Here is a 16,232-nt window from a genome sequence, read left to right as displayed (position 1 = left end):
CCTTCCTCCTCTCTCTCTTTCTCTGCTCCAGCGTGGGGTCCCTCCCACAGGAGACAGTCCTTCACGAACTTCTCCAACGTGGGTCCTTCCCACGGGCTACAATTCTTCATGAACTGCTGCAGAGTGGGTCCCTTCTACGGGGTGCTGTCCTTCAGGAATGGACTGCTCCAGTGTGGGTCCCCCACGGGCTGCAAGTCCTGCCAGAAATCCTGCTCCTGCATGGGCTCCTCTTCACAGGCCACAGGTCCTGCCAGGAGCCTGTTCCAGCACGGGCTCTCCACAGGCTGCAGCTTCCTTCAGTGTGCATCCACCTGCTCCGGCATGGGGGCCTCCACAGGCTGCAGGGTGGCTACCTGCATCACCATGGTGATCTCTGCTCCAGCACTTGGAGCACCGCCTCCCCCTCCTTCTTCACTGACCTTGGTGTCTGCAGGGCTGTTTCTCTCACATTTTCTCACTCCTCTCTCACATCTGTTGCACAGCGTTTTTACCCTTTTCTAAATGTATTGTCACAGAGCCACTACCAGTGTCGCTGATGGGCTCAGCTTTGACCAGCAGTGTGTCTGTCTTGGAGCTGTCTGGCTCTGTCCGACATGGGGGCAGCTCCTAGTGTCTTCTCACAGAAGTCACCCCTGCAGCCCTCTTTTCCCCACTGCTACCAAAACCTTGCCATGTAAACCCAATGCAAATGTTCACATGCACTCTTGATTGAAGAGATAATTGACAGAAAGTAGGTAGGAACCTTAAATTGCATGTGAATTGATTTCAGGCAGTTGAATCCCCATTTATATACCAGAGCAATGCAGTCCTGCACCATTCAAGGACTGCCTATCCTTACAGAAGTCTGAATTTACCTCATATGGTTAGCTTAATTTGCCCACATATATTCTCATAGGGATTCTGCAGTGAAATGGGTGGCTGTTGCTTAAGAAATTTGATGTGACTGAGGTTTAGGTAGAAGAGCCCAAGGACTTGGACATGGTTAGGACTATGAGCAACAGCATCGAGGTAACAGTCATTAAACATATGCTACAGTCCTTCTTTTGGGGCTGTGCCACCCTGCAGCAGGAGGAGAGGGCTTTTGGAAACTTTGAAGGATGTGCATGAGGAACCCAGGCTCATCAGTAGGGCTGGGAGGGAGGATGGTCTTTTCTCCAAGGTTGTTTTCACTGTGCATTTTATTTTTTTATTCCCATATTAATCTACTGATGGTCTAATTTGAATGCATGCTTGTGCTGCCATTACCCTCAAAGAGCTCATGGACCAGATCTTGAGTGGGTGAAGGCATCTGACATTGGCTGTTTGTTGGCTGTTTGTACTCAGTGGAAGTGGTAGGTACCTAACTTATATGAACTGCATTGACTGACTTTAATTGGACTTGGGAGCACCCAGCACACCATAAAAGCTGCTGGAGAATAATGTCCTGAAGTTAGGCAGATTTCATCTTCCTTTATGTCTTCATCAGTACCTGCATCTCTCTGCTGAGTCTACTTGGCATCTGTCTAAGGCAGACTAGATCATGCTGTCTACCAAAGGCCACAGGAAGTCCTGCACAAGATGAGGCAGTATTGAATCCTACCAAAGTACATTGGCAATGTACAATGGCAGATGTACAGAGCAGGATACATACAAGAACTCTTTTTCTTTTTTATTCAGCAAAAAGGATTTTAGAGTAGCTGTACGTCTGCCTTTGCAGAAGAAAGTATGAGTTCAAGTAAGTATCGTGTTGAAGCTGACCATGACTCTGACAAGAAACAGATCAATTAGACATGCAGTTCATGGCAGGACAATGCACATTTTGGATCTCTTCTCTCCCAGTCTTCACAAGCTTATAATAGTCTACCTGATGTGAAATAATTACAGTAAGGATGATTTAATGGTTAAGGCATTGGAATAGAGCTCAAGCTACCCAAGTTTGACCCATGGTTTTGCCAGTCTTCCTACGTAACATTTAAAATAGGATTTGCCTGCTTAAACATAGGTTCCTAGAGCACCTCATCTGAATAGTGTTAAATGTATGTGGCCTCTGGATGCTGCTCTGTGAGAGCAGAGGTTTCCCATATGTCCTGTATCATATCTGCTAGATGTTTTAGATGCATGAAGGGGCTTAAAATGGCTTTAAGTGCCTATGTTTGGGCAACTGAATCTTGTCTCTGTCTCTCATTTTTTCACATGTCAAATGGGAACAGTAGTACTTCTCTGTCTGTTAAAATGATACGCTGTTGGAGTAAGGACTGTCTTTTCTGTGCATTTGTTCAGCAACTACAGCAGAGAAGTCCATGGATAATTACCTTTACACAGATATTTTTTATTGATTCTGCAAAATAAATATAAGCATTTCTGAGAGATGCACAGAATTAGAAAATGAATCTGTTATTTTATTTATTCTGCAGAATACACCCTCAGGTAAACTGGTGTGCCAGCAAAAGAGCAGACTTCTACACGAGGAGAAAAAAATAAAAGAAGGCTTTAACATTAAAACCGGAAAACAATGAAGTACATTATGTTGGATGAGGAGAGAGTAGCATGTTGATTTGTAGTTATATTTCCTCACTCACTGAGTCTTCCATTTTGTGACTCTTTTTTTCAGCCTCCAAGGAAGTTTGGACTGATTTGGAATTTAAAACAGTGTCAAGGCAAGACTTTGTGCTTGTCTATACATGAAGGCCCATTCTTGTTGACAAAACTCTCCATGTTAAATGGCCAACCTTTCCATGTTAACTAATCCTGTGGGCTGGCCTTGCAGTGTGGAAGGCTGCCTTCTAATTTGTAGGAAACATTCACACTTCTACAATGTGCTAATAATTTAAAGTAATAAGCATCCAGGCGTTAACTTTATGCTTGGAGATGCTAAATCTGAGTGATGTCGCTCATTCAGTTGACAACTTATACATGTTAGAAATGACAGGGTAAAGAGAACATAAACTTAGAATGCCACCCTACAGTTGGAAAATAAATAGAAGCAGTAAAAATGCAGATTAATGTGTATGACTTTATTTTCTCTTGGTCTGTGAAGAAACAGGAACTTCCCTCACCTCTTTGGCTGGAAGGAAGGTGGGTTGAACAACTGTAAGAGAAGGTGTAGTATTCATCTGCTCAAAATAGTTGGTCACTGTGACTTTTGCAGTGGTCTTAAAGAGATTATTTTCATTAGATTCCTGGAAAGGTCCATAAATTAATCCATTCAAAAGTACCAGTATTTTAATTACTGCAGCATAATTACTAAATACCACCCTGGGTCAGTTTGGTAGAGAACATTAATTCAGAAGCCCTTAAGCACTTGCAAAAATATTTTAAACAAATCCTCCTTAAATCAGCCAGTGTTGTTAAGGCTCTTGTATGTTTTAAGTGAATTAAGTTTATTTTGTTTTTAGTTTAAATATTTACCTTACTGTATAAATTTATCTTACTGGATAAATACTTAATCTTTGACTTAAAGTTCTCCTCCTGTCTCAGGCTTGTGGTCCAACCAGTCTAGTATTTTTTCTCCAATATTAGTCATGTCACACAAGGCTGTCAAATGGTTTGAAGTAATCAGTTCTAATACAAGTTGCAAACAGGCAGAGATTTCTCCCCAGCCCACATGAATTAGTGGTGTGTTGATACCTGAGACTAAAGCAGTTATATCTTATGCTGATAGTTTCAGGTGACATCCTGAGCCACATAAAGCCAACAGCAAAATCCCCATTGATTTTTATTACCCTGGGATTAAGTGAATGCATTTTTAAAAAACCACAAAAAACAAAGTTTGTCTTAGTCCCCCTGGATGTTCCAGTTATCTTTGTTAAGTATTTCATCTTTCGAGTGTCTATTATAACATCCAGCAGGTAGAGAATGAAGTTCTTGTCTTCTGTTACATCCAGTGGCAAGGAGTTCTGTGTGTTAATTCTGATTTCATTAGGAAAAATATTTTTATCCATTTTTAAACAGCTTTCTTCTAGGTTTCATTGGTTTCCCTGTTGTTTTGGAGAAATGAAAGGGTGAAAACGTCCTTTTCCTTTTTTCTGTTTCCTCTCCATTATCTCGTAGAGCTTATGTCTTCCTTTTTTATTCTACAGAGTTAGCAATTTCAGTTTCTTCAATCTATGTATGGATGCTTCCATTCTTCTTACTTCTTTCAGAATATCTTCTCTTTCCTCTGGGTTGAATGTGACATGATGAAAACGGACATGGTATTCAACGAGGGGGTATTTTCCTGACATAGCACAGGTTTATTTTCTATGCCATTAGTTGTGCTCAGTGTTGGACTTTATGTGTTCTCCCTGATAAAAAGCATATATATAGCAAGAATGCTGGGGTTAAAGTCTTGCTCAAATCTGCACACCAAAAGAGAAGACAGCAGAAATTTTGTGTCTGGTCTTTGTCTCTTGTACAGAGAGGCATAAAACTGAGCTTGACTCCTTCTGTTGTCATTTTACATTAGTCTAGAACTGCTATGTAAAGCAAGCATAAAATAATGTGAAAGTGATGTCCATACATTTTTTTATTATTTTTCTTTACTAAAATTTCTTTTCCTCTAATTAGCTGAAAGGATTGTGGTCATTTGATAGAAAGCACTGCTTTGATGTCATAAAACCAAAACAGTAAAAAACATTATATAGGTATTTCATAATGTCATCTAATATCTTTCTAACCCAGAATGTGAAGTAATCCAAAAACATTTCTTTTTGATTAATAACGGAAGTTCAAAAGCTTTTTCTTAAATTATAAGATACATTACACAGAAGTCTTCCTTGTGCTGCTTCAGTTATCTTTTATCTTGATTATGGCTGACATTTTTAGGGTGCAAGGCACTGTAGTTAGGAGGATAATTTTAAATTCTCTATGAGGTGCTGCAGTTTGGCTCTGAATTGTATGGGAGACAGTTTGAAGTCAGAGCACTATATTATTTTTCCATTGCAGCTACTGGACACCTCATGCAGCCTGATTAGTGCAATGAAGCTTTGAAAGACAAAACAGTGAAGACAGAAAACATTGCAATGCTTTACAAAGCAAAGGGCAGGAACAGGTTGTCAATCTTTATTTTTCCTGTAAATTCATTTAAAATTTAATACAGTACAAAATATTACAAAACCTTCATTTGCTGGGAGAATCTGGGCAAGGGAAGGGTTGCATTGCTTGAATAACTCCACTTGATTGTGTGCCTGTCGCAGAAGACCCCCCGTCCAAGCACTCCCAGCACATTTAGCTTTTGGACACAGAGATTTGGATTTGTTTGGGCCCAAAGTATCTTATTCTGCTCAGTCTTCCTGATTTTTATGTACATTTAAGCTTCAACAACCCTCCCATATGCAGACTAGCTAACACAAAATTCTTTACTTAGCAACCCTCATCTGGCTCCTCTGCTTCCTAAAAATCAAGGTGAGAAAGAGAATGTAGTATCTTCCACAACATATTTTTTGCTTTCAAAAACTATTAATTGGATGCAGCTTTTCTTAGTTTAAAAGGAATAAAAACAAGCTACAGTTTCAGTCATACTTTTTACCTTTAGACAAACTCGCTACAACTGCTGCCAAAATTAAATTAGGATGTACACTTTCTTCTGGTATCTTTCCAGCCCATCTTTAGGTGAAACACATACTGTAACAGGATGTGAAACAGAAGCTGAAAGCAAATATTTTTCCCAATTCCGTCTTTTCATGAGTGTAACATGAGAAATTGCATTCTAGTATCGTGGTAAAGATACCTAACATTTATTCCAGTATCTTCAAGTGTATAAAAACCCATCTGTAAATGTCTACTAAATTATATTAACAGTTCGTCTTTCAGTCTAAATGGCTTTCTGATACCCTGTTCAGTACATCTTTGCAGTCTGAATGGAGTTTAAAAATGTTTTAAAAACAAGAGCACTACTTTGAGCAGGATGAAGTTCACTTTGGGGATCTGTGTCATCAATGACAGCAAAACACAGAACATAGCATTTAACCAGATGATAAAGACTGATGCCATGGAACAATATTTTTTTAAATGGCTGGCTAAAGTTTTGCTCACTGATCAGCGCTTAAACACCTAAATGAACAGCCTGATTCCCAAAAACATTCTCATAGCAATAGATCTAACGACTTGCATGAAATTGGCTTTAAAAAAAAACAGGAGGCTTATTTCGGAGTCTTATGTTAGGCTCCTTTCCTGACAATCTTGAATTGAAATTTTTATGATTGATAAGAATTTTATATTTATAAATTCTTGTCCAAGATGGAATTGCTTTCCCACAGACAGCACCAGCTGTGTGAGCAGGCGTTTGCAGAGGCAGGCTTAGGTACCTGATGGCGATCCTTGGTGTGGGCCTGCCCTTGCCCTCCCGAGGAGCTGTGAAGTCCCATAGCATTTTGATCATGTAATCTTTCAGCAACCTGAATCCACTAGATTTTTGCAACAGGAGGGGAGAGGTTTCCAAAGATGGGCTGGGGGTTATGGTGGCTGCATCCATGCTGGCAGGGAGGTGAGACCCCATGGGTGCCTTTGTCCCATCCACCCTGGTTCCTGTAGGAAGGTGACCTGAGGACCAGGGCAGGGCGGGAGGTCTGGCACACCCCTTCGGGTCCTTTGGAGCATGTGCACCTGCTTCCCAGCCGAAACACCAACCTCCTCGTGCCTTGTTGGCCAACGTGCTGCCGTGACATAGACTGCCCCCTATTCAATAGCACATGTTGTCTTGTCGGATCTGCATTAAAAACTGGATTCAGATTTATGTAATAGATTGCCAGCTGTGTTTTAAGGAAGCAGGAGCAGCTGGAAACAAGCAAGAAGCCATTTCCAGTAGCCAGTTCAGTCCCCACACAGCATCAACATCAGCTCTGCAAACTGCTACTGAGCCACGTTTTCAAAATCCTGAGCGATGGCATTCTTCATTTCATGCCCTCTAACTGCACCGTTCAATTTCTGAAATGAAGACAGGACCGAGAAAAATAAAGCTTGTATCAAAGGACCAAGGCTTCAGTTTGTTGTAAATTAGCATCTTTCTATTAGTTGATGGCATTGGAAGCAAGCTGTGGAAATCCTTTTTTGACAAAAGACACTATAAAAATGTGATATGTGGTTTTGTACTGCCAATTATTGTAAAAGCAAAATGCAACATTTTATAATGGAGCCACTGCTTAATGCTGTTCTCTTTTCTTTTTCCCTTCAAATCAGATATTTATCTTTGAGAATAACATCTATTACTGTGCCCATGTGGGGAAACAAGCCATCCGAGTGGTCTCCACAGGAAAGGAAGGTGTTATTTTCAATGGGCTCAGCGACTGGCTGTACGAAGGTAGGACACGACGTTTAGGGCAGCAGTTAGTTATGAGTTTAAGTTACGCTCTAGATTTACAGAACTGGCTGGAATTAGACGTTCAGCATTGCATTTCTGGGGACCGGTGGACCACGGAGCTGAAAATCTGCTATTCTAACAGTTGTCTGAAGTGCTGGACTGGAAATAATGTGAAATGATGTAAGAATTCTGTTTTCAGGCTGTTTTTCTTTCCGTTAGTCCAAAGGTAATAAATCACCAAGCTTTAATGAACAGAACTGCTTCATTATTTAATGGCACTTGCAATCACTCAAAGACATGCCAGTTTTCAAATCACAGAAAAGGACAGAAATGGGGAGGGAAAGGGGTTTTATTTTAAAGGAAGGAGCAAGGAAACAATTTTACTTGATTGGTTGTTTTCCACAGCACTAGGTGGTCCCTGGAAGCTGCCCAGGTCCTGCTACCTAAAAATTTTCTAAAAGCAGACAGGTCCTCACAGTAATTGGCTTCTTTCCCTTGAAAATGGGCCTGATGGAGTAGAGGGTCATCGCTGGAGCACTGCTTTCCTTTGGTCCTTTCAGCGGGCAAATGGCCGTTTAGGTGTCTGTGAGCCGCTGCTTGCAAAATAATCTCACCTGCTCGCTAACTTAGGAAAGGATCCCAGCCACCCCCAGTTCTTTTGGGGGATGTTATAGGCTTTTCAGCTAATACTTTATCAGAATTAAAATTAAAATCTATATATGACATATATATAAAAAACATATATATGTATAACGTACACAACATGCATCCCTCTCTCTGTTGCTGGCTAATGCTGCCAGCAGTTCCTTTTCACAAGGATCCTGGGTTTGGGACCTGGCAGTGTCTCTTTCCTGTGACACAGTTTCCCTCTAAAGTCACACTTTCTCCTGCAGGTCCCAGCATAGTCCCAAGTTTTTCTTACCTCTACAGAAAGAAGTGTCCAGATATATCTATTAACTGTGCCCTGTTGGCTGCTCCCAGTTTCCTTGAGGCTTAATGGAACAGAATAAGTTGTAAAATGCCATTCACCATTACTTGGTGTAAAAATATGAATCACTCCATAAATTGCTCTGTATCACAGCTAAGCTGGGGCTGGTGGGCTCAAAAATGAGGGAATTAAAATAAATTATTTTGTTTGCGACTCCCAGAGAAGCTGGTCCCATAAATCAGTGTACAAACTCATCAAACACATCAGTGGAAAAATCTGATAGCAGTTTAGATTACTTTTGATATTTAAATGTGTGTTTATACTGTACCATGGAATATTTACAAGTGAATGTCCTCCTTGTGAAGCACTTTGTAACCAGAGGAATAGCTAAGAAGTTACAAAATGCTAATTTTCTTTAGTTTTTCTTTATTTATTAATTTGTTGCTGAAGTTGTGGGCAGGCCTGTTTGACTCTGTAGGTCAAATATGCATATTAGTACCAGTATTTTGCTGATAAACATCATTTAGTACATAAGGTCTTCTCGTAGAGTCCCGCACACAGCACCATGCTGAGAGGAGTTTGTCAAGCCGGTGAACTCCAAGCATGCCGGCCAGCCCATGATGACACTTGTTTTGCTGACACATATTTTTATTCAATTACGGGATTGCTCAGGCAATTTCTTGGCTGACATTGACTTTCAGGTTTGTCCTTCATAAAGAACTTTCTTGTTAACTTTATGTTAATGTACTGGGATAAGAAATGAACGTGTGATCAAATACAGTCTGGTTATACCAAGCCGGGTTCTGTAACCTGTCTGAGCAGCATGTACAGAGCAGGACCACTGAACCTGCTATTCACTGGGAGTAGGTTTTGCAGAAATTAGGATATAGCATCCCTTTGGAAACATCACTTTGTGTCCAAGTCCAGTTTATATTGAAATAAAAACTTCTCTTACTTCACCAGCAAGGTGTAGAAGGACCCACAGGCAAACCTGAGATATAAACATTCCCAAGTGATGGGGTGCAGAATCCAAAATCAAATCCAGAGCTGGACTGTCTGAGCTGAGCTCCTTCTCTTGCACTATGTCACTTGTGCAGTCCTCATGGAGGCAAACCTGGGACCGGAGTCAGGACTGAGGATTCGTGGCAGATGCTTGAACAAGCTGTGGGGCCGTGGGATCGGATGGGTCTGCAGTGTTCAGATGTCAGCTTTCTGCATGCACGGATGGATGGAGCAGGATCCCAGAAGAAATTGGGTATTGCATGGTGGTAAATGGGTAAGGACCACTGGGAGGTGGATGACACCTCCCCGCCGGAGTCCATGGGAATTCGGGCATCATTGTCAGTGAGGCTGAAGTGAACCTTAGCAGCAGCTGCGACGCTCTGCCGACACACTTTTATCGGCACCTTTAATTTTCCAGTTTCTCTCCTTTTCTTGGGTGCCTTCTCTTCGGTGGGATAAACTGGAACAACATTTTAAATCCAAACTTACCGGACTGGAGTTGCTTGAAATCTGGGCAAAGATTGAAATTTGCCGTCTCAGGGATATTTTTTCCTCTTCCCCCCTTCCCACTGACATTTGCAGACGTGTCTTCCCCCCCTCTCTAACAGAGCTGGGTGGGATGTTCAGCCCCATGTTTGTTTGCATTGCCGCCGTCTCAGCGAGCTACTGGGATGGATGCTGAGCATATGTAGAAATCTCATTCCATCTGTGCAGCCATCATCAGCAGATAGTCTGCAAAGGAGCTGTGAGAAACGCTGAAACGGGATCACAGAGAGTTCAGCACACTCCTCTTCCCTCGCGTGCTCTTTTTGTTGCTGAAGTTCACCACTTCCAGCAGCGGCAGCCGAGCCTCCCCGCAGCACCCGATGGGTTACTGCGACAGCTCACGACCTGCTTCTCACTTTCCCTAAACGCAGTGCAAAAAACCCCAACAACAACCAACTTGGTGTTTTCTCTTTGAGGAAGCCAATTTTTAAGGTCTTTTATTGTAATCAGCAAGAGCACATCAACAAAAATCCGCCCCACCTTTTCTGAGAGCTGTTTGCACAGTGCGCTATGCAGATGACAGTCCCAGCATTGCCACCATTTGGGGTAACTCCTGGTGCTTCATATGAATGGTAGACCCAGAGGGAACGCTTTGCTTCATAACGTGATTGCTTTTGTCACGACAGAATAGATGCACTGTACTATTAATCACAGGTTTTTACTAAGTCCGGAAGCAGAGCAGATCTAGAGTAGATTTGACAGGCTTTTTGCCCTGGAAAAATGCAGAAGTTCATTTCAATTCCAGTTAAGCTCTGCTTTTGTAAATCTGCCAAAGGGGAAAAGATTTATTTGAGGTATTTATGCTGATCTGTAGACTTTTTATAATATAGTGAAAAACATTTCAGATCAATCAGAGCTTAATCTACTTAGTGCATTTAGCTGGAAGGTTATAGATTGATACATAGATTACTGTAACATGAAAGTATAGATTAAACATGGTTTTTATTACTAAAATAAGCATTGACAATGTTTTCATAGTCTGACTTAACATTTTCAGAGCTGTGCCTGATAGATGCTTATACTAAAGTGGAGTGATATCCTATAGAAGAGTTTAAAGTTCTGCAGCTGAAACCAGCTAAGCATTTAAATGCATAGCACCAGCAGAGTGTTTTATATTTCAGTGTGCTGTATGATCGTTGTTGGTTTGAGAATGTGTTTTAGCAACAATAAGGCTTAAAGATAATTTTAAAACAAGTGGTGATATAGCACAAAGTACTTTCAAAGCAATAGGATAAGAGTATTTATATGTTCTTTATATGTATAGTACTTTTAGTAAAGTAATGTACCTTTTAAAAAGTAAAGTGCAGGTAAAATTAATTTCATTTAAGCACTTTGTTAGAGCACTCTTGAACAGAAATGAATTCTGTCATGGTGTAATTAAAGTATCTTCACTTGCTACCAGGCACTTGGAGAGACTGTTCAGATGTTGTGAGAAAGGGTCGCAGCGAGGGGCTCTGCCAGAGGTCACCTGCGTGATCCCGCTAAGTGACCGAGAAGGTTGTGGTGTCCCTGTGTTGCAGTTTGGAAGCTCATTGAGTTTGGGATTGTGTGATGCTGAATCCTGGGGAGAGGGGCAGGACAATCTCCCTCCATGCTGGCGTGCTGCTGCCAGACCAGGGACACCCCAGCAGGGTAATTCGGGGTCCCTTTACATGGCTTTGCTGAGCAGGACAGGGACCTTTTCTGGGCTGCACTGCAATAAAGTCCTGGTGTGACCTCCGTTGAGCAAGTCTGTGTTCACAGATAGAGGTAGACGACTTCTGGAGTGATGCTCTTCTGCTAAGTGCACGCTTGGAAATCATGGGCAAGCAGGATGCAACACGGTGGTGTGTGCTCCTGGCACCAGTGGGAGAGGAAGGAAGAATTTTCACCTATTGATGGTCCTATCCCACCCATAGAGTGTGAAACTGAGGGTTTTCCTTGTGTTTTGCTGCATCTGTCCTCAGATGCAAGAGTAGTCCCTTAGAAACTATTTTGCAGCTTGGTCTGCGGGACACATTTTTGGTTTTCAGGGACTTTGGTTGCAAAAGGAAGAATTGCACGTGAGTTACTCCCTCATCTCATGTCACTGTCAGAGCGATCAGAAGGGTTTGTCATGTAAGTCTCGAAAGATCATCTCAAAGTAAGCATCCCCGTTCCAGACTTCGTCCTGACACCGTCGCTGTGATGTCTCATCTGGACTTCTCCTCATCCTCACATCAGAGAGAACCACACCTGGCAGCCAAACACCAGCCCCAGCTTACATGGCACGCTTTTAAAACTCTTACGCAATATGAGCTATACATCTCCATCATTTAAAATTGATACTCTTCTCTATTGAGCTTAATGCACAGCGGTGTTGCTATGCTTTATTTTTGGCTAGGGAGCAAGAGGAGGAGTGAAAAAAGACTCTTTTTCAGCGATGATTCGTGTGCCTGATTAATCTTCATTCTGCCTGCGTCTTATGTTATCACCAACAGATTCTCTTATGTGACTTCGCAGTGACACCTGGTGGGAAAGGCCAGGATGTCATCGTCATTAAGACAATGAAACTGCAGAATTTTTTGCTGCAAGATCTAATAAAGGCTCCCAGTTTCCCCTCACATACATTTCCCTGAAACTCTCTCTGAGCTTATGGGAACTACACATCCAAAGCTACTGGCTGATTCATGCTAATACTGGTTCTGTTCCTTTTCTAGACTTTATAAAGAGAGGAAAGAGAACACAGTAATAAAGAAAAATCTTTTCCATAATTTAATCAGCATCTCACAAAAATCACAGGGTATATTTAGAACATGTATGGCTGGTCTCAGAAGTGCAGTGCCTGGTAGCAGCTGCCAAATCAAATAGCAGTTATTTTGAGCAGTACCTTTTATGCTTATAGTATTTCAAAGCAACTGAAGTAGATATATTTCTTAAGTTTAGAAGTATTAATCCTGGGACTCTGGAAATGGCCCTAATATTGGGAAAATGCTACATAAGGCTGCTGAAACAGTGCCTTACCTAATTTGTCCATGTGCTCAATTTTTCATTGTGTAATATGAGAGCACTGAACTTCTGCTTGGAAACAGGAACTTTGATGATCAGATTATACCTGAATTTGAAAAGGGACATTCATAATTAGGCTGAAAGCAAATAACTCCTAAAATTCCTGTTCAGTGTCACCAGAGAACGAGATCAGATATCCTAATATTTCACAGTGTAGGGCTAACCTTTCCCAGTAATTAGTAGCTCCAAGACATGGTGGGGGAGGATGAGATGAAGAGTTAGACTGAGTCATCACTGAATTTTTTAAGATACTCTGTATAAATAAATCTCTTGCCAAAAGAATGCTAAAGCCAGAGCTCCAGACAGTAAAAGGGGCCAGCCCTAATGGGACTACAAATGATTCCTTTTTGACAAGGTATCTGAAGAATCACTGGGACAGTGAATACAGGTTTTAATTTGTTTTTAAGAACTTTCACATTTTCAGTCACAAAGAAAATACTTCACAGACATGGATAAATTTGCAGTTCTACACATCTGCTGTGGGGTCAAGGGGGATAGGGAAACACTTGGAACTGGGAAATGGCCTCAGATGGTGCCACAAATGCACCCCAAGTCTAAAAATCACTAGTTTGTCCTCGGGTACGTGCTGATGTTATTCAGGGCTTTTGGGGAAGCTGTGTAGAATTTTTCCCTCATTTCTGTGCTTGTGCAGGTGAGGTAGCAAAACCAGTGTGGTGCTTCAGTGACATTGTCACCATATTAAAATAGAAAGCTTTCCTCTGTTTTACACTTGGGGCTGTACAATTCCCAGTTAGCCATTATTTAGCTGCCTATTGAAAATGTAGGTGCACCTTTATTTGCATGCTCATTTATACCAAATGTGCATAAAATCTTGCATTTCAGTTGCAGTCAAAATAAGAATGAAGAGCAGCTCTTGGCCTCAACCATGTGTTTGAAGTGGATATTTGCACCGTACATAATTCTGTTGCAAGGAAGATGAACTAAATGCAACATTATTTTGCCTTATTCATGTTAAAGCAGAGGAAAAGAGAGCCTTAAATTTCACCAGATCATGTCATGAAAGGTTTGGTAGAAGTTCCCTCACCTTCTTGCCTTGGCGGAGGTTCCCCTGTCATAGGGAAGCTCACATTATAGATTGCATCACTAGGAACAGGCTTCTGGCCTTTCTCAGTTGGCTAAGGTCAGGGAAAAGTGAACCATTTACAATGCACATTGTGAATGCCTGCCTAGAAATCAGCAAGCTCCTGAAAACTTTAAAATGTGCCGTTATCTGGACTGGCTTCAAAATCCAGCACCGCACCGCGATAAACTTTGCCAGCTCTAGCCCGGTCTTTAACCTTGCCTTTCTGCAGAAGGTTGTTTGGAAGGAGGCTATCAGCCAAACACAACACCTGTCATCCTCTAATTTTTGGATCGCCACCATTCAGGCTTCAGGATGGTTTTTGGAAGGAAAACAGAATATTATTTACTGTGGTCAGTGATCTCCTTGGGGCAGTGGAAGGAAGCCAGATGTCCGTCCTGATGTCGCTGGTCAGCCAGCAGCTGCCAGTACTCTAAGTCAAGAGGTGTTTGCCCTGAAGCTTGCACTCTTCTTTCACAGAGGTCCTATTTAAAAGTGCATTTCTTCAGGAAGAGCTCTGAGCCTTGATGCTTCTCTTGGCATCATGCATGGAGGCAGGACCATGATGGTGGCGCAGCTCAGGCCAATAAGGGAAAAGAAAATTCTCCTTTCTAGAATTAGGTACTGTGCTTCCAGATATAATGCCAGCCTGGTCACAGTCAGAGGGAAGACTTCAAATAAGTCTGAACTGTTTTTATAATATTTTAGGTAGTTTCTCATAGTTCCATGCAGTCTCTTGCAATTCATTCTTTGCTGGATGAAATTGTTTCTTTGTTGGATGAAAACATCCAATCATTGTTGGATGATTTCTATATACTTGCAGTAATAGTAAAAATAAAAATGTCATACTTTGCTGTTGCCAGTATTTTAATCTTTGAAGATAAGGCAACACTTGTCTGCATTGCAACAACCTGTGAGTGACTTGTTCAGGTCTGCTTGGCTATGTGATTAACGAGATTATTGAAATTTATATGAAGCTTTTCCTGAAAATAGATTTGCAGTCTATATAGCAAACATGAGAGCACAAATTGTGTTCAGTTACAGCAGTTTAAATCCAGACTAAGTCTTTTGATCTCTGCAGATTTAGTTGAGATGTGCAACTTCCCGCAAAATTTAACCAGGTAGAATCTCTTCTCTTTTCCACTGTTATTTCACTGCCACTTCTTTGTCAGGGATACAGTTACCTCTTCAATTACCTTATGTGAGAAAAGAGCTACCCAGTTTGCAACCAAATTAAACCAAATTAGTTAGCTACTGTTCTGCTTAAGCAAGAGCACATGAATAAAAATGAAAAAATTGACAAATAAAATACGTAGAACAGTATCGGAGTATGCAAGTAGCACCTGGTAGGTATCTGAAAATAGATATTATATCCCTAAGTCAAATATTTCCAAAAAATGATATATTAGAAGTTGTATAACACAGCTATTATGGTTTTCTGCTTGTACGTGAGTTCTATTTCTCCGCACCAAATTCATTACAGTAGCCTTGAGTTAAATACTCTGTTGGAGATCTGTGTCCCCATTTTCTGATTACACTGGTATTTTTAATAACTAATTAGTATACTAGCACTTTAAATATAGCAGAATAGATTTTGACCTGTGCCATGATAATCTGAAGTCTGGAGTAACTCCACAGAAGCTAATAGTGGTGCTCTGGATCTGCACCAGGGTGCTGAATGCAAGGGTCTTGCTGTAATATTCACGCTTTATGTCCACTATCAGGGTTGCAAAGGAAATATCTTAAACTGACATTATTCCCAGAAAAGAGAGTGTGAATGTTAGAGAGTATTTGCAAATTCACTCAAATTTGAGAGCTATGTTTTTCCTCCATAAGATCTTATCTGTGGTTTGATATGATAAAACACAGAGAATACATTTAGGTGATCAGGTTCACTGTGCATAAAACAAAAACGCATCATTTCTGTGTCGATAGAATTGAGCTTAGGGGCTGTGACACACGTAAGAGTCTTCCAGGCTGTAGAAAGTTGTAGAAGATTAGAAGAACTGGGTTAATTTGTACAAAAACTATGTACATTGATACTGGGGGAAAATATATCTGTTAGGGCATGTTGCCCAGGGAATCTGCAGGGATCTCTGTCCTGGGGGATTTTTAAGAGAATTAGACAGATTTTTGTTACAGATTGTTGAGATCAACATCAACTCTATTTCAGTGCAAGGGCAAGATTAGAAGATTTCTTTGGGCTTCCTCTAGACCTACAATTATATGATTTTATGTATAGTTTTGATGGCTTTTTCTGATCTCTTTGCAGTTAGACATTTTGGCTCTGAGATTACAAAGTCACTGTGAGAGCTTTAGGAATATCCCTCCAGAAGTTACAGAATAGCTACTTTTATATACAATTGGGTAAATAAATACACATAAACTGCTTG

At 41.1% G+C, this 16,232-nt stretch overlaps 1 protein-coding gene across 1 annotated transcript in view; it reads left to right on the top strand.

Annotated features, from left to right (window-relative positions):
• Positions 1 to 16,232, top strand: part of DPP6 (dipeptidyl-peptidase 6) — a 268,280-nt gene that overhangs the window by 171,087 nt on the left and 80,961 nt on the right. The window contains exon 8 of the mRNA XM_009322491.1: positions 7,135 to 7,255. Within this exon, the coding sequence (XP_009320766.1) occupies positions 7,135 to 7,255 (121 nt within the window). The remainder of the gene's footprint in view (positions 1 to 7,134; positions 7,256 to 16,232) is intronic.

Source organism: Pygoscelis adeliae, unplaced genomic scaffold, assembly GCF_000699105.1.
Source record: "Pygoscelis adeliae isolate BGI_AS28 unplaced genomic scaffold, ASM69910v1 Scaffold123, whole genome shotgun sequence".
NCBI classification, from domain to species: domain Eukaryota; kingdom Metazoa; phylum Chordata; class Aves; order Sphenisciformes; family Spheniscidae; genus Pygoscelis; species Pygoscelis adeliae.
The sequence above is the reverse complement of the archived record's forward strand: the minus strand, read 5'-3'. Positions and strand labels throughout refer to the sequence as shown.